The 17,882-nt window shown below is 41.7% G+C and overlaps 1 protein-coding gene across 2 annotated transcripts in view; it reads left to right on the top strand.

Annotated features, from left to right (window-relative positions):
* The window catches only part of LOC143835366 (putative oxidoreductase ZK1290.5), a 73,635-nt gene extending 56,180 nt beyond the window's left edge, over window positions 1–17,455 (top strand). Inside the window, exons 7-8 of one of the 2 annotated variants that reach the window (XM_077332860.1) lie at window positions 2,492–2,595; window positions 16,859–17,455. In XM_077332860.1, the coding sequence (XP_077188975.1) occupies window positions 2,492–2,587 (96 nt within the window). In that variant the 3' untranslated portion in view covers window positions 2,588–2,595; window positions 16,859–17,455. The remainder of the gene's footprint in view (window positions 1–2,491; window positions 2,596–16,858) is intronic. The other variant, XM_077332859.1, reaches the window with a different exon arrangement.
* Window positions 17,456–17,882: the final 427 nt, after the last annotated feature.

Genomic DNA, 17,882 nt, shown 5'->3' with positions numbered 1-17,882 from the left:
GAAACTGAGGTGACTGACTGGTCCTGCAAAGACATCACATAGTACAGGCTTTCTGGGAACATGGCAGGGAGGTATAGCCTGCTGACATCACTTCCAGGGTTTCTCAAAGTCTAAAAATTGTGTCAGGGGTTTCTCAATGGTAAAAAGGTCAAGAAAGGCTGATGTAGTTTTTAGACACACTGATAGATAATGTGAGGAGTCAGTGGCCATAACACACCTCCAAATATATAGCAGTGAGATCCAGGAATTAAAATTAAAGTAGCTAGATGATAAATAGAAATCTAGGACCAACATGGAGACATTTTTAGTGATGCCCAGAAGCTGATGTAAAACAGCCATACTATTAAATTACTTAGGAAATTTTAATTCTGGATTAAACCCCATTTGTGTGGAAGAAACAACATACACTCTATAGGGGTGCTGAGACCCAGCTTGGTGTAGTGGTAAAGAGTTGTGTCCTCCAGTCTAGAGAGCTGGGGTTGATTCCCTGCTCCCCCACATGCAGTCAGGTGGTGATCTTGGCCCAGTCACAGTTCTTTCATTGCTTTCTCAGCCTCACCTACCTCACAGGGAGGAGGTAGTGTATAGAGGAAGGGTGATTATATGCCACTTTGAGACTCTTTCGGGTAGTAAAAAGTGGGATACAAAAAACCCCAGTTCTTCTTCATTTGAATATCATGATAAACTGGAGTTTGAACAATTTGTAAAGTTCTGCATCAATCACTGTGTACAAAGGGAGATTAGAAGAGCTGCTGGTGTACACAAGCAAAACAAAATTGATGGCTCAATAAAGTTTGTTCCCAAACAGATAAAGATTGTAGGTAGCTAGGCTGGTTGACAAAAAAAATCCAAAAATAAAAGTTCTGTAATATTGGTTACTACGAACAACCAAATATCCACGTATACCCAAAAGCTTGTTGGATTCACAAGGACCAAGATTTCAATCTACTATCTTTGTCTATTTTGGAAGCATTCAATCTAATAAAGAGTTTTGAAGAGCTCAAAAGATCACTCATTGTTTTGTGATAGTGTGATCAAGTGTAATAAAATACATTACTCAACTTTTGTTCTTGATATTTTTCTCTGAACTAACACAGCTACCTACATTCTTTATTGACACTTAATAGGCATTTGCTACCCCCAAGATTTAGTCATTGGTTTAGATGGCTTTAAAGAGGGATTAGGCAAGTCCATAGGATTTATCTACTAGTGATGGTAAGCTATAACAGCTATATGGAATTTCTATATTCTGAGGCACTGTTACCTTTGATTGCTAGTTGCTAGGGAAGAAACCATAGCGGGTATTTTTCCCCCCATTCTTAAAGTTGATTATCTACTGATGAGCTCTCTTGGTGCTTGCAACTTCAGTTTTCAAACTGTCCTGAATTATTCTTCCCTTTTAGCAGGAGGGATGCTAGGTGACTAGTCTTGAAGGGGTGGGAGGGTTCATTGTAACCAAGATTACTGAGAAAGAAGAGTTTTTAAATAGGAATATACCAGTTACACACACTGTGATAAAAACTGTATGTCTGATGTGGTGTCTGCCTATGTCCATGCACACAGTTTACAGGAATTTCCAGATCATGATCCCAAGCGGGGGAGACAGGCAGACAAGGAAGTGGCCTTTCACCATGTACTATCTAGTCCGCATCCCTCCTCTCCTTCCTCCTATGACTGTGCTTAATCTTATAAAGCTCTAGGGAAGGGGCTTCCCTGTAGTCTGCTTCTGTCCTTCCCCAGGAATGGTTTTAACAGTTTTTCATTTCTACGTGCCAACTGGTGTGCTCCAGCAGCTAACCGTGTGCTTCTCAGGCAGCCTATTTACAAGGAGGGGTGACTGTTTTGCCCCACCAGTAAATAAAAAGCCAGGGAATCCCCCTTGGCCCGAAATCAACTTTGTGTGTGAAAGTTCATTACATGACTCTCTCATAATGCTAATTTTATGAAGTAGTCTCAAAAGTGTAGCAAGCATGTTGAGCATCTGTTTCATTTTAAATTTTCTTAATATCCCTCTTTCATTCTGTTTTGGCACATCTTCCTGCTGAATCAGTGGTGTTGTAGGCAATCTTTGAAGCTGTGGAGGAGGAAGATGAATCAATCCAGATCCCAACGCGGTGTGTGTGTGTTCATGTTAGCTTCTCTTCTTGCAGTTAAACAAACCACTTTATAGTTTTTTAGAGATCTTATGACATTATAAAGTCAGAAATATATGGCCCCAGGCAAGGAATAGTTCAATTAAACAATTTAGTTGACTCAGTCAAGTGTGCCAAGTCATATAATTAAACTCCTTCCAGCTTTCTGAGATCACTGGAATTCCCTTCCCTTCACCTTTATCCAGATAACACTCTAGCCATTACAGCCCATCAGCTTATAATACAAAATCTTGAACAGAAATAATAGGTTGGGGTATCAGTCAGAGTAGTGTAAAGAGGCAAGAGACAGGTTCGTGTTTTAGTCTACGTTCTACTAACTGCATATGCATTTCCCTTAGGTCTTTGATTTTTCATTAGCAGAAGATGATGTTGCAATTCTAAATGGAATGCATGATGGGAGACACATTTCCTGGGATCCAACCCCAATTGTTTAAATGCCAAGGTTTGAATTTTTTTTGTCTGTTATTAGTCAGCAATCAACTTCTAGGTCCTTTGGTTGCATTGGCTGTTTTTAATTTGTTTGGATATCTTCAATCTTTAATAATAAAACATTTGCTACTCAAGCCATAATTGCCTCTGATCCCCCCCCCAAGGGGCAGGGCTTACTTAGTGCATGATAATATGATTCTAACGTGATATGAAAGACAATACTGCACAGCTTATTATTTTGGTGTGAATGTAGGGGCTGTTTGGTATAGGAAACACTAATAAGCAAGCTTTGTTCTTTCTGTATTTTGGAAAGCCCCAAATAATCCCAGTCTCATTAGGCATACTGAAGAGTATGCCTCACATTATATGTGAGCTAATGTTGCAAGACAGCTATATCTGCACAGTAGAATCTAACCCTAAAATGTCTGAGTCTAACCCTAAAATGTCATTACAATAGTGATTTGCCATTGCCTGCCTCTGCATCATGACCCTGGTGTTCCTTGGAGGTACTCCATCCAAATCCTTGATTTCTCACACCCAAACACTAGCCAGGGTTGGCCCTGCTTAGCTTCTGAGGACTGGCAGAATTGGACTTGCTTGAGTTATTCTAAATATGCCTAAGATGAATGTTTCAGTGGCTCTTCTTTTCAGAGCTGTTTTTCACATTGACTCTCATGAAATTCCAACGGAACAGAACGACCCAAAAGTGCCGTTTGCAAGAGCTTTGAAATTTCAGCAGTTGTACTATATGTTTCTTATCCTTCATCATAGTTTGCCACAGTAACTTTCATGCAAGTCATTGTGTTGGCCTCCCTTCCCAAGATTCCCACATGGATCAAGAATCTTTGAGGAGAATGCATCTCTGGATTCCATGTATACTGAAGCCTGATCTCTGATTTCAGTGTAGGGACCAGACACAGTATATAACTATGTCACTAGGTCATTCCAAAGCTGTTACTGGTGTTACTAAAAGCAACAACAGCACTAAACATTATTTATTTTTCCATATTTTAATAATATAGGAGGGAAAGGGGAAAGGATGAGGTTGTTTATATACTCAATTAAATACAAGTTAGCTGAACAAATGGATCAGCCCTTCCTTTTTTAGACAGATTGATGGAAGGTAGATCCATTGGTGGCTACTAGCTATAATGACTAAATGGAACCTCCATGGTAAGGGGCAGCATACCTGTGAATGATAGTTTTTAAGGGTAGAAATAGATGGAAATGCGTGTTCCTGTAACCATCCTTTCAAGACATCTTATTGTCCTGGGTGGGAAATCAAAGTCAAAGGACTATTGATCTAGTCCTGCAGAGCTCCAGTATATTTTGTAAGAACTAAAAATCTACAGTATTGTGGTCAAAACATTAACCTTTGCTGTGGGATTTCTTTGTGTGCACCCAAAGTATGCTAAATCTAGATGATCTCTAACAGTGCTTTCAATCTTTGAAGAAGTATGAGCTTTCCAAGCATTTAGGACCATTTGATTAGCTGCTTGAACTGTTCATCTTACTCAAGGCTGAGCTGACTTGTTCAGCTCAGTTCCAAAGCTAAACTGGCAAGCAACCCCTTTGCTGGTCACAAGTTGTTGGGAGCTTCTCAGTGCTGTACTGGTGAAAGCCAAAATCAGAGGAAAAACTTCTTACAGTACCTCCCCCACCCCCCAAGCAAGAGAAGCTGTCCAGTATGAAGCATTCCTTTCATCCATCTCATCCTTCCCACACACACCACAATAGGAGGATGCCAAACCAAAGTTGCAATCTTCTCCAAATCAAAAGGCAGTGTTGGAAACCAGCAGGGCAACAGTAAGATTCTTGCTTTCCTTGCCTAACTGGAAGTTCATCCTCTGTGACCCCAGTGGAAGGAAAACTTTCAACATTTGCTGACATCTGGAGAGCAATGATCTCAGTTTGGTGAATTCTGCAAACAGAAAGATGCCTACTTTTTCTCTCATGTGCCACTGAATTGGTTCATCACCTCTTTTTGATCAAGCAGCTCTGAGGCCATCCAAATCATCTGGAAAAAGGATCATAGATGAGTATGAAGCAAGCAATGAACATTTTACAGAAATGGCTTTTATATTCTTCATCTAGATAAAAATCAGGAGACACTGCAACAAGATGAGCCTGAAGAGAGTGAACAGATTTGGAGTGGAAAAGGTTTTCAGGAAGGAAACCTGGCATTGCATCTTGCTAATCCTGGTCTAGGGAAATTTAGTGAACATGAAGTCTACTCTCATGTTTCCATCCTCTTTGCCTTTACCACTTTGTGAGGGTCAGGTATGGTATTGACAGGGGACAATAATCGGCTTTCTATTTGTGTGTGTGGGTAAGTCCCATCAACTCAGTTCTGACCTCTGATGACCATCCAAATGATCTCACAAACATCCTGTTATTAACAACTTTGCTCAGGTCTTGCAACCTGAGGACCATAGATTGGATCAGTCCTTTTCAGGTCTTCCTCTTTTCTGGTTGCTTTCACTTTTTCCTTGCCATATTGTCATGCCTTCTCAGATTGTAACCAAAGTATGATAACTGCAGCATAGTCATTTTTGCTTCTAGGAAGAGTTCAGTCTTAGTTTGATCTAGACTTACATGTATTGTAGGCAGTCTGCCATATCCATAAAACTATCTTCTAACACCATCTTGGCTGTCTCTAATCTGGAGAACCAGGTTGGATTCCTCACTCCTCCACTTGAAGGTTGCTTGGTTACCAGTAACAGGTTCTATCAGAGCTCTTTCAGCCCCACCTAGTTCATAGGATGTTTGTTGTGAGGAGAGGAAAGGTAGGTGATTGTAAGTCACTTTAAGAGTCCTTTGGATAGTGAAAAGAGCAGGGTATAAAAAAACAACTTTCTCTTCCCGTCAACTTTCTTCATTGTCCAACTTTCACATCCATTCATAATAATAGGGGATACGATGATATGTATTATTTTGATCTTGGTTGTCAATGACTTATCCTTACCCTTAAGAAACTTTTCTAGCTCTTTTATGGCTGCGCTTCCTATTCTCAATTCCCATTTGGGATGTTCTTAGTCCTATGTGTCTTCATGAAGATTCTGATAGCCCTCATAGATTGTGGGCAACAGAAGAGTATTTTTAATACTACCTCAATGATCTTTTGATCCATTCTCTAAAATTGACTAAGGGGCTTCAGGATATCATTACCATGATTTTAGTACTGAAAAATAGGGTTTTCTGATTTAAAAAAACGAGAGATCCCTTCAGCTATCTCAAGGCATCCAGCTCCTGGTAGTTGTAATAGATAAAGTTTATCTATTTTTTTTCTGAACAAAGTTTATCTTTTTATGGAGAGAATCCTGTGCTGAAACTTCTGGTCTAAGCCTGCTTGCTTCCTAGATCTTTACCTGGTGCTGCCATTTGGTAAAGCCTGATTGCAGGACTGCATCAGTCAATGATGTATTTACTCATGGATATTGTTGCAGCTTCATTAGACGTTTGTTGAGCTTTACTTTAGGTTGGCTCTTAAGAGGTTAAATACACTGTGAACCCCACACTGTTACTGGATCCTGTAATTAAAAACATAACTGTGAGTTTCTGTAGTGCACAGTTAGGGTTTCTGCAGGCCCATTTGATTATCGGCCTGGCATTTGGTATGTAGTCATGCTGGTCTGATATTTTAGGAGTTCCTGTGTCTAGAAGGGTATGGAAAGTTTGACTGTGATTTATATTGTTTTTGGACTTCCTGGAGTAGTTTTCCCACTGCTGCAATGTTTTAGTCATATCACAAAACAATACTCCTTGTTTTTTTAATCGCGTCCCAGTTTGTAGCTAGCTGGTATTACTGTTTGTCACTGAAATGTAGTTACTTCTTAACTGGAGATGCAGTTTTTTTCCTCCTCAGAATTTCTGGAAAATTCTGCAAACTTTCCCATTTTTCTAGATATTATGAGGCACTTGCTTTTGAGTTCTGTCTTAACCTCTCATTACAGTGTGGTAAGGTCACCAGATTTTAACATTGGTAAAGCAGGACACCATTGACCGGGGGGGGGGGGGGGTTCTTGATTAAAATTTGGTCTATATGGAGCAACAAAAAGTTTCATAGAATGCATAGAACGCAAAAATAGTATTGTAATATATATATTTTAATTTCAACATAAGTACAATTTGCCAGGTGCCCCCAGATCTCCCACCAAAAGTGGGACAATCTGGTCCCATTAAGTGTGCGGCATTTCACACAAAAAACAAACTAATGTTTGTCTTTGCTTGGTCTACATGCAGCAAAAGGAGGTGGTAGGACCCTGAGGTGGTAGACTTTTCTGCTTCAGACTGCAGAGGAGGCTGAAGGGCCTGCTGTATAAAAACACACTACACTGGATCTTTTATCCATTTTATTGTGGGGGTTTTAAGTAATGTAGCCCGCCTCGAGCCAGTGAGTAACTGGAAGTGGCAAGTAATAAACTGAAACATAAGTAAATAAATAAATATTGGAGGAGGGAGGACTAGTGCATAAGAAAGATATTTTAGTTCCACTTGCTGTGCTTCCCTGTAGGAAGTTATTTACATGGAGCACGGACGTCCTTGTAGTCCAAAATGGTCCCATCCTTCTTGCGATCTCACTCTTTTATGTGTTTGTAGACCACTTCAGAGTATCCTCTGCAGAAGTAGCAACAGCCAGTCCTAACTCCCTGACAAGGGCATGTTTTTGGTTGTGGTGGTTGTTTTAAAGCTGTACATTTAAAATGTATGAGTCTCTTTGGGCCTGTTCTGAGATGACAGATTCTTCACACTTTACGTGGCAATTGTGCTCGCCATAGTTACACTGCTGATAGGCGAGTACGTATTAATAAAGTTAAGGGGGCATGATTCATAGAACCTCCTGCCTACATCTCCTCAGCTTGTATTCATTCAGTGATTAGAGACGCATGCACACTCTTCACATTTGGATATCTGCCAGAGTCACAGTTCCTGTTCTCCATGGTAAAGGAACAGATGGGTGTGCCTCCTCCTGTCACTCTTGCAATGTGACGCATGGTGCTGGTGCTCCCCAGAGATGCCTGTAGTTCCATAGTGGGTGTGGGAAGAGGGAAAGATTGCACTGTTCAGCCTTTTACGTGGTGTTTGTTTCCTATAATGGGAAAGAATAGTGTGAATTTCAGTCATGACTGAATACAGGTACCCAGGGGGAGCCCCCCAGGACACGAGACTAGTAAAAGAGGATGTGTGTCTTTGCAGCTGCTCATCCATCACATTCATAGTTTCTTTGGCCCTTGTACATATCTGAGTGAGGGGGTTGTACGTAAGGTTTTCAACGACATTGTAGCCAGAGCAAACAGTATAATCACACAAAGAGTGAAGTCATTGTAAGATTCTGGTACAGAGCACATGACTGTCTATGGCAGTGTTAAACCCCACTTAGTAACATTGCCAGAGGCTGGGTCTAGTTTGCCACAACAATTTATCTTCTCTTCTTTAAAGGCTAATTTTAGGGCCAGGAGAGAGGGTGAACAAATGAAATCTTTGCTTGTGTAGCCACAGGTGCTAATCGTGCATGGAGATTGTGTGGAAGAGTCTGCCTTACTCACACACTTCCTTTCCAAGAACAATTACTGAAAGTAACAGTTGTGCTCTGTGATTTTTTAAAGCTCCTTCTTGACTCCCCCACCTTTGCCTCATATTTGTTTGACTTTCCCAGAGTGCAGCAAGGTTGGCTCTTGAGTAAACTTGCTTAAAGCAAGAAGAAAATGAGTTCCTGTTTCCTCTACTATAACTGTCAATTCGGTGATAGCAGCAGTGAGACAGGGGTTCACTTATAATTCAGTGTACATTCTCTGGAGTTTTCTCATGGTGAAATTTACCCCATCAAAGAAGTACTAGGGCTTCATTGTCCACGAAGTAGCTACTATCTGTCATACCAGTGCTTCTCCTCGGCTTTGTAGCCTCCAACAACTAAGGATCCACAAAGGTGTGGGGGGAAGAGGGCTATGCATTATGGAGGCTGGTGCAAAACTGCGCTGTCCATGGACAAAAGTGATGCAACGAAGAGGAACTTGGCTGTGCTGGCAAGTGAAGGGGTGCTGCCAGACAAAGATCTGAGAGGCTTCTTGCAGCACCTTTAGATTTGCTCCCTGGAAAAGGGGCATTCCCATCGGCATATGTCACAGATTATGGGGAAGTGGGAATGGTATTCTATTTTTCTTTAAAACGTAAATGTCTAAATTAGTTTAAGTCTTTCTTTAACAAGTGGCTATAATATGGTGGTGGAGTTCCCCACCACCACCCACTTGATGTCTGCCTATATTTTTAACAGCATTTGGAATGACAAAAATGAAATTTTATTTATTATTTTGATTTATATCCCACCACTGTCCGTAGACTCATGGTGGGTCTCACGAAAATGGCCTAACCTGTCATTAGAATGGAGCTGAAGGGGCTGCACTTAATTTTTGTTGCTTGGGAGCAATTCAAAAGTTGTCAACTTTAGAATTAGACAGGGTTCTAAGAGGTTTGTATTCCTTAAAGTGCTCTTTCAACCTTGCAGATAAAGCCACAAAAATACCCTGCCTGCCCATGCGTACCTAAGTTGGTCTTCTGTGGCATGTCATCTGTCCTGAAAGAACAACCAGCTCTTTCCCCATTTACATAAGCTTCCTATCAGGATTCTGTGGAAGCAGGGCTTAAGCTCAGAGTCTCCTGGGCCAGAATGTATTTCAAAACCTGGCTCTTGGAGATGTGTGGGGGAAGTCAAGGCAATAGTGTGGTTCAAGTTTTTTTTCATCAACATCATAAATAATTCGAAAGGAGAGCCTAAAAAAAGAGGAAGGAGTTCCTCAGCTGTGTCAAATGGCACTGCTGCCAGGATGTGCATGAGCAGTGTTGAAATCCTATGTATGCAAGAAGTAGAAATGCTGCCAAGAGAGACGGGTTTTTTAAAAAGCAGCTGCTAAAGGTATGCAAACCGAAAAACAGACTCCGCCTCCAATCTCCACTTAGCACCAGGGAAAAAAGGCACGCTTCCATTGCATCGTTCACTTTTCTCAAAACTAATCACACCACATCAAATTAAGAAATGCAGTGTTCCCATTTAATGTCATTTTTAAAAAAATAGGACTCTTGTTATTTTGATATGTGGTTGCTTTCCCCACTTGTCCGAGTTGTCCGAGGCTGCAGTTCTGAAGGGAGTAAGCCCCGCTGAACTAAAGGAGACTTCAGAATAAATTAGCATGACATTGGGAGGCACAAATATTTACACAAGTGCAAGGTGTGCAGTTGAAGCGCTATACAGACATTAAGCAAACATTGCATTCATAAGAACATACACTCAAGTTTAAAAAGCGGTTTTCTTCCATGTTGTGTATTGTTATCAATGAGTTGTCCACAAGAATTAACACAGAGAGAAGGGGAGGGCATTCATAGAGCTCCTTTAGGTATGCCAGAGAAGAACTACTTGCACTGTCATACATCTAGATCATGTGACATAAAATATATATCCCATAGATCTTGGAGCAGAACAAGTGTCTTCTTGCAGGGACTTCTTTTGACAAAACCTTAAAAACAAGGTGAGAGGGTAAACCATTCATGTATCGTTTTGACATTTCTCCATAGCTGTGATTGACAAGCCAAGAATCGGGGAGAAGTTCAGCTTGTTTTCCCTTTGCAGCCTCGTCAGGACGTAAAAAGTCGCAACTGGGCAGAGGGAAAACGCCGGAGGGATCTCCCCATAAGAACAGCTGCAAACATGAGGTTTACCATCCTGCGTTTGCAAGCAGGAGGCTACTCGTGTTTTAGCCCTCCATGCGGAAATGGTCAGGCTTTCCAAGTTGGAGGTTTTTTTAAGTTTCTAGGGTTGGATATCATCAGCACATTGATGATACCCGGCTCCGAAATCCCAGGTGACCTCCCAAGGCAGCCACATATGGCTGATAGAATAGACCTTCATTGAAAACTGAATCAGACTCTGCAATTTAACCCAAGCAGGGAGCTGCTCTGAAAGCTCATTTTCAGTTACCTACATAGATGCAACCTCAGTTTTAATGCTGGGTTTTCTCCAAAAGAGTTGCAAAGGTCCAGCTTGCATACATTCTCTGTGGGTTTAGTTTCTTGTTTCATTACTAGAGGATATCTGTACTGGGAGCAGTGGAATGTGGTGAAATCTTAAGCTTTCTGGAGCATGACGAAGAGTGGGAATTGGGGTAGGGGGCTGGCTAAAACATTTTAATTGAGATCTCAGCATATGTTCCTGCTTAACCTTGAATCCTGGTTCAGCTTCCATTCTACCCCATTCCTATTGAAAATTAGCAGTTTATAGCCTCAGACTGTTTGAATTGGCTGAATTTCCCAGTCTCTGGCCTCTCAAATGATAATGCCGTTGTGAATGCTGTGGTTTTTCTGAGTCAAACCTAATGGAAGGCATCATGAATGAAATATTCAAGGAAACCAGCCTGTGGAAAGCTGAATTTTGGGACTCTACCTCAATTGTAGAAGAAGAAAAAGAGTTGGTATTTATACCCTGCTTTTTACTACCTGAAGGACTCTCAAAGCAGTGTACAATTGCCTTCCCTTCCTCTCCCCACAACAGGCACTCTGTAAGGTAGGTGGAGCTGAGAGAGCTATGACTACCCCAAGGTCACCCAGCTGGCTGCATGTGGAGGAGGAGTGGGGAATCAAACTCGGTTCTCCAGATTAGAGGCCACCCCTCTTAACCACCACACCACACTGGCTCTCAAACAGAAACTAAAGAAAGTTTCTGCCTTTGATTCCAAACCTTTGACAACCCAGATGTAAAACTGAGAGTAAGTTTATGCAGATAACTAAAAACGATCTGTCAGGACAGCCTGTATCAAAAAGCAACTGTCCAAATAAGGCAAAATCTCAAATAAGTAAGCCATAATCCAGCATCTTTTGCAAGGATGTTCTGATTAGTGTAAGATTGAAAGCCACTTGGAAATAATAAATGAGGCCAACAAATGAAAAAAAACAGAGGGGAAGGGTGAGGCCCTTTCTGATGGCAGCCGAGCTAGGACATTTCCTGTCTCATTTTCCAAGGCCGGGGTGTGTTTGTGTGTTCACCTACTGTATTTTTTTTTTTACAACTTGCTATTAGCTGAGCGAAAGGCAACTCAAGTCCTCCAGCTGAGTAATGCTGGTGGTAAAATGCGCGTGCGAGGCGTTTCTGACCGGTTATTGCAAAGAGCTGAAGATGCTACAGCTCCTTTCTCTTCCCCACAACTTAAGCTAGGAGATAATGATGTCACTGCTATGTAGGCAGTAAACAGGCTGCAGTAATTATAAGTTCATGATTCCTCAAAGTCAAAAGACCTGGGGTAGGCAGTGGTAAATACAAGTCTGTTTCCCTTTAAAGTGGTAGCGTGGCATCACTTTGACAAGAAAGACAGTGAACTCCATGTATTCTAAGCATTGCTTTCAGGATGAAAGTGCCCCTGCTGATGTAAACAAAGGCTTGCAAGTCTTTTTTGCACTTTTATTATCTGAGCAAAAGGGGGTCTGATTCCTCCACCCCCCCACACAAAAGTTTAAAATGGGCTCACTTTTATATGGCTCCAATGAAGCTTTGGTTTGGAAAGTTTTTATGTGATACTTGAGCACATTTCTCAAGGATCTAGAAAATTGTGCACTGCTCAGGGAAACGGTGAACCTGTTTTTTAAAAGTGGGGTGTGATACTGTAGTGAGTCCGTATGAAATGTACAACAAAAGCTGAACAAATTGCTGACATATCTCCATTTTTCTGCACCTCCCGGGCCAGGAAACTTGCTCTACTAGGTACCCTTTGCTGCTTCTCCCTACTGGTGCTGCTTTCTCCTCCAGACTGCCACTTTCCCCCTCTCCCCAATCTTAAGGAAGGTGCCTCATTGTGGGTATTCAAAGCAACCTGAATTGGTGCCCAAATGAACTATTTTGTGCTTTAAAAAAAACCCCAAAAATGGTGCACACACAGAGCTCAGGGTCAGGAGTTGGGGGGCAGGGTGGAAATATTTTCTGAAAACATGGATTTCCTGAATTTGCAGTTCAGTCATAGCTGCCTTGACTCTTTTTCTCTAAATAAGACCCAGTCTTTTGGGGATTACATATAGCAGTACCATTCATGGAACCATGGCTTTGATGTAATTTCCCAAACCTGCAAGGAGCTGAGTTTAGGATTTGACTAAACTTAAAATATTTGCTTGAATGCTCATTAAAGAATATGCTGGCTAATACCAATTTGTATAGTTGAGTACAGGTCCCTAGTGCCCTGATTCCTGGGCTTTAGAGAGAAATGCTGTCCTTTATGGTAAAGAGGAAAGGTAGGATCATATGCTTAAGTCCCATTCTGTTCCACTAACAAGCTGACTTTAAGAGTGGACTGAGACTACTTGGGAGAGTGGAGGAAGTGAACGTCAAGCTGGAGCATCATAAGAATCGGATGGAAAGTTATGGTGTAGAGCTGGATTTGAATTGTGCATAAATTGTGCATCTACTTTATATTCTCACTGAGGCTGAAGGGGGATAACATGCTTTAAGACATTCATGCAAAGGAGATGGTGGATGAATGTGTGTGTGTGTGTGTCAGAAGTGTTACCAAGTCACAACTAACCTATGGCAGTGGCCACAGTGTTTTCCAGGTGACAGATGAAGGTGGTTTGCCATTGCTTACAGAGGCCCTGGAATTGCTTGGTGGTTTCCTATCCAAGTACTAACCAGGACCAACCCTACTTAGCTTCTGAGATCTGATGAGATTGGACTAGCCATTCAAGTCAGGACATGGTCTTGCATGTGTCCAGTAAGTGATGAGGCAGGATCTAAGACGTTTGGGCTGAGCAAAGAGCTTGGGTTACAAAAGCAGAACTCAGGGCCATTTCGCACGGCTTCAAAATAGCACAATGGTTGCTAATTGAAAACGCTACTAATTTGCCTTAACGCACGACGTCGCAGACAATCTGCAACACTCCTGAAACCAATCAGCAAAAAGCACTTCGTTGTAGCGCTTTTAGGGGAATCCAGAAAAGTGGATTCACCCTCCGGATAGCGATACACTCCTGCAACCAATCTGCAACACTAGCGCTAAAGACCTGTGCGTTACTATTGTTGCGGGTTCTTCAAAGTCCCTCCTCCTGAGCCTGTCCTCCAAACTTCCGGCAAAGCGATCGCCATTTTTTTTCTCCGAGCGAGCGGGGATAAACGCACCAGCGAGCCTCTTTCTGTTTAGAGGCTTCCCTGGCTTCAGTCCTTCACCTTTAGTCACTAAGCACAAACCACATAAAAGCCCGTTTGCTGAAATAAAGTCCCTTTATTTTTTACACATTAATTCAGCCGAAAATCGGGCCCGTGAGAGGGGGGGGGATTTTTTTTTTATCACTCGAGGCAGCGTGCCAACGATCATACAATCAAACGACAGCTCACATTAGGCAGCTGGATGGGTCTCTCCGTTGCAACGAATCTACCTAGATTCGTTGCTATGGGTCTGTTTTTTTTTTTTAAACCTTTCTTAAAGGGAAAGGGGCTGTTTGGGAGCATGCTAACGGCTGCCCATTGGCTGCTTGACGGCCAGGGGCGGGACGAGCTTGGCAATAGCGCTTCCTTTCTAGCGATTTCTGCCGAGACCGGAAGCCTGTGGGAAACGCTAAAAAACGCAACTGATTCCACTACAAAGGCAGGTATGCATAACGACGAATTCCACTATTTTAAATGGCGATTTTTCATTCCGCAAACAATTTGCAACAAAGATCCCCGTGCGTAAAGGCCCTCAAGTTTCCTTCTCCCATAGCTGAGAATATGGTAACATACTTTCTCACCTAATGGTGAGGAAGACCAAACATGGAGGAAACCAAAAGCCAACCTCAGTGCACCATCTGTATTCATCTGCCAAAGATTGATAGTGTTAAGGGAAAGAAAGCAGAAGAGTCATTGTGTTTCTCTGTCATCATAGGCCTAATTTGCAGGGCAACCTGACTCCGTTATGAGTAAACCAAGCAAAACACAAAGGTCTTGGGAGCTTCCAAAAATGCTTGGACACTGTTGCAACTCCAAGTTGAGGGAATTCCAATATAAACTTTGCCTCTATTTTCAGCCTGCTCTGTGAGCTGTTTTGTTTTTATTTTAAATATGGTTGTCAATACTGGATGTTTTCCTGCAATAATGACATTTTACAGTCCACTTCCCTGTCTTTTTTGTGTAATGTATGAATCATGAGACAGAAATCAGAGATACTCTTTAAAAGCAGTTTTTTCATCCTGGAAAGAAACAGAAAATAGAGATTTTAATGTATGTTTTTCAAAACAACTTCAGCTGCAGGCCCTGCGGGTTTTGTCAGCTTTCCGCAGGGCCTGTAAAACGGAGTTCTTCCACCAGGTCTTCGGTTGAGGCTGGGGTCAGCGAATTAGGGACATTGCCCCCCCCCCCGGAGTTGGAAGTTTACATTGCTCCCCTCCATCTTCTTCGTATTGATAGTGGGGGAGGGAGAGGAATGGGTTTTCTTTTCTTCTTATCGTCATGTTGGTATTTTTTAATGTCTTTTAATGGGGATTTTAAGGGGATTGAGACTACTGTGACCTGCCTCGAGCCTATAAGGAAAGGCGGGAAATAAATCTAATAATAATAATAATAATAATAATAATAATAATAATAATAATAATAATAATAATAATAATACTTGAGTAACATGATTGCTGCAGAAAGACCCTCTCCTATCACTTTGGCCCTGAAAGCAGACGTTTGAGTGAAGTAGCACGTTCTCATCATAGGAACCCCCCCCCCCCACACACACACACACACATACACAAATACATACTTAAGCACTGCACACAATCAGTACAATTGTAAAAATGTATGTGTTACAGATATAGCATGAGAATTTTTTTTATTGGCTTTTTGGTCACAATCACAGCACAGCCGTTATAGCAATCCCTTTTGCTTCCCTCCCTTTGGAATGGTGGACAGTTGATTGGTATAGCTGAATATTTATTTATTTATTTATTTATTTATTTATTTATTTATTTATTTATTTAATTTATATACCGCCCTCCCCGAAGGCTCAGGGTGGTTTACATTAAACTAATCAACAATACATGAAACAGTCTTCATTAAAAACATACAGTAATTAATAACAGTATAACAATATAACAGTATAACAGTATAACAATATAATAAATAGTATAACGATGCAACATTGCAATACCACAACAGGTCCAGAGCGCTCTGGTGGAGTTCTGGGAGGAAGGGGGGGAGCGGGGGCCCTTCATTCGCTGTTGGTTGTGCCTGGTCTCAACCAAATGCCTGGTGGAAGAGCTCCTTTTTGCAGGCCCTGCGGAACTGTTTAAGCTCCGTCAGGGCCCTGATCTCCTCCGGGACCTCGTTCCACCAGGTGGGGGCCAGGACAGAGAATGCTCTGGCCCTGCTGGTAGCCAAAAGAGACTAGCGAATCTGTATTCAATTTAGAAATATGGTGTGTGTATTTTTTGTTAATGTGAGCCAAATGCACATGTCTAGTCTCTATGAATTCACTCTACTCAACATTCTGGCAGGAGCATTCTATACCAATTGTAGCTTCTGAACACTCTTCAAGAGGAGCCCCGTACAAAGTACCGTATTTGCCGGCGTATAAGACAACTGGGCGTATAAGACGATCCCCCAACTTTTCCACTCAAAATACAGTACTATGGGCCACTATGGGCAGCTATGTCTATCCCAACTGAAGTGCACCCGGCGTATAAGACGACCCCCCCCCCCACTTGGAGGCATGTTTTTCAGGGGGGAAAAGTAGTCTTATACGCCAGCAAATACTGTATATTGAAGTAGGGTAATCTGGAGGTCACTAAGAAATGCACCACAAAGATCTTTTGCTCAGGAAAGGCCACGGCTGTTAAAAAGCACCCCTAGCCACCTTCACTACCTGTTTATCCTACCTGGGCAAGCAATACCTCCAAGCTATGGACATTTTGCCTTAGGGGAAATTTAATCTGATCAAGAACAGAAGCCACTCTTCCTGCATCAGTCCTTTTTCATAGTGTTGTGCTGGCTTTATGGTTTATTTATGCCCTGTCTTTCTGCTAGTCGGCACTCAATGCTTTCTAAAAACCAGATGGGAGACAAACATTTTTAAGAGCTGAAAGTGGTTTGATGGGACTAATGGTACATGCACTTTTGTCCCACTGTCACCTGCTCAGGATTTTGGAAATTTAAAACAATAGAGAAGATTGTAAAGCTTATTATGCTGAAAAGCAAAGTTGGTCAAGTAGCAATCCTCCTTTCATGCAGTCTTCAGTGAATGGATCCAAGAATGGATGGATAGTTTAATATCCTCTTTCATTGTTCTTTTCAGGTCTTTGATTTTAGTCTGGAGAAAGAAGACATGAAATTTTTAGACTCAATGAACATCAACCGAAAACTGATCCACCTTACCTACCCTTTGTGGAAAGGATAATCTTAAACAATATACTTGCAAGTATCAGTTACTCCAAACTTTATCTCTGAACTGTTCCAAGCCTTTCTCCACCAACTTGCTTAATGCGTTCAGCACTGTGGGAAATAGCATGTGATTCTTGAATAGTGCATGTACAAGCTTGTCAAGCTTTTATTAACAAATTATTTAAGTAATCCAGTGTTCTCATCACAAAATCTCACTAAAATACCACTTTGGAAAGTTATGAGTCATTCTTCTGTCCAACCAGATCTGAATTTTTTTTAATAAAAAAATTATATTGCTGGAGCCCAAGGGCCTCTTACAGCCACATGTTCGTGCCTGTGTGCAGCAGGTGGAATTTGCCATTGGAAATTAGCAGGTCTGGTTTATTTAAGTTCTTGGGTTTTGCACAAAAGTAACAAAATAATTTTAGAAAAACAGACACTGTTAAACTATTGTAATTTAATTTTACGGGAAGCAAAAGTATTTAAACCAATACAGCTTATCTTCATGGAACTCCTTCTCAATTTCGTTCTTTAAAAAATGGATTCAATTCAGTGGCATTTTTCCACCAGTGGAAGGAAGCGTTTTTTGTTTCTTGGTGTCTGTGTGTTGTTGTTTTTTGCTGACTCCTACCCTGTCCTACTCCAGATGTCAGTTCACCCCTGATGAGATTCCTGGGGGTTCCACATTCTCTAAGAGAAATATTTCAGGGATCTCTGATGGCTGGGGCCAGAGGGGGAGGCAGGAAATGTATGTTCCTCTGAGAAAAGATCCTTCCTTTAGTGCACTGTTCCCCAACCCTCGGTCTACAAACCGGTACCAGGCTGCGGCGCACCAGCGGGTGTGCCTCCCTCCCCCCTGTGGTGTGGTTCCCAATTCTGCTACAAGCATTTATATGTCAGTATTGCGTTTTGTACAATTTTTGTACAATTCAGACAAT

The sequence above is a fragment of the Paroedura picta genome, chromosome 4 (genome assembly GCF_049243985.1).
Source record: "Paroedura picta isolate Pp20150507F chromosome 4, Ppicta_v3.0, whole genome shotgun sequence".
NCBI lineage: Eukaryota > Metazoa > Chordata > Lepidosauria > Squamata > Gekkonidae > Paroedura > Paroedura picta.
This window is presented reverse-complemented; position numbering and strand designations above follow the sequence as displayed.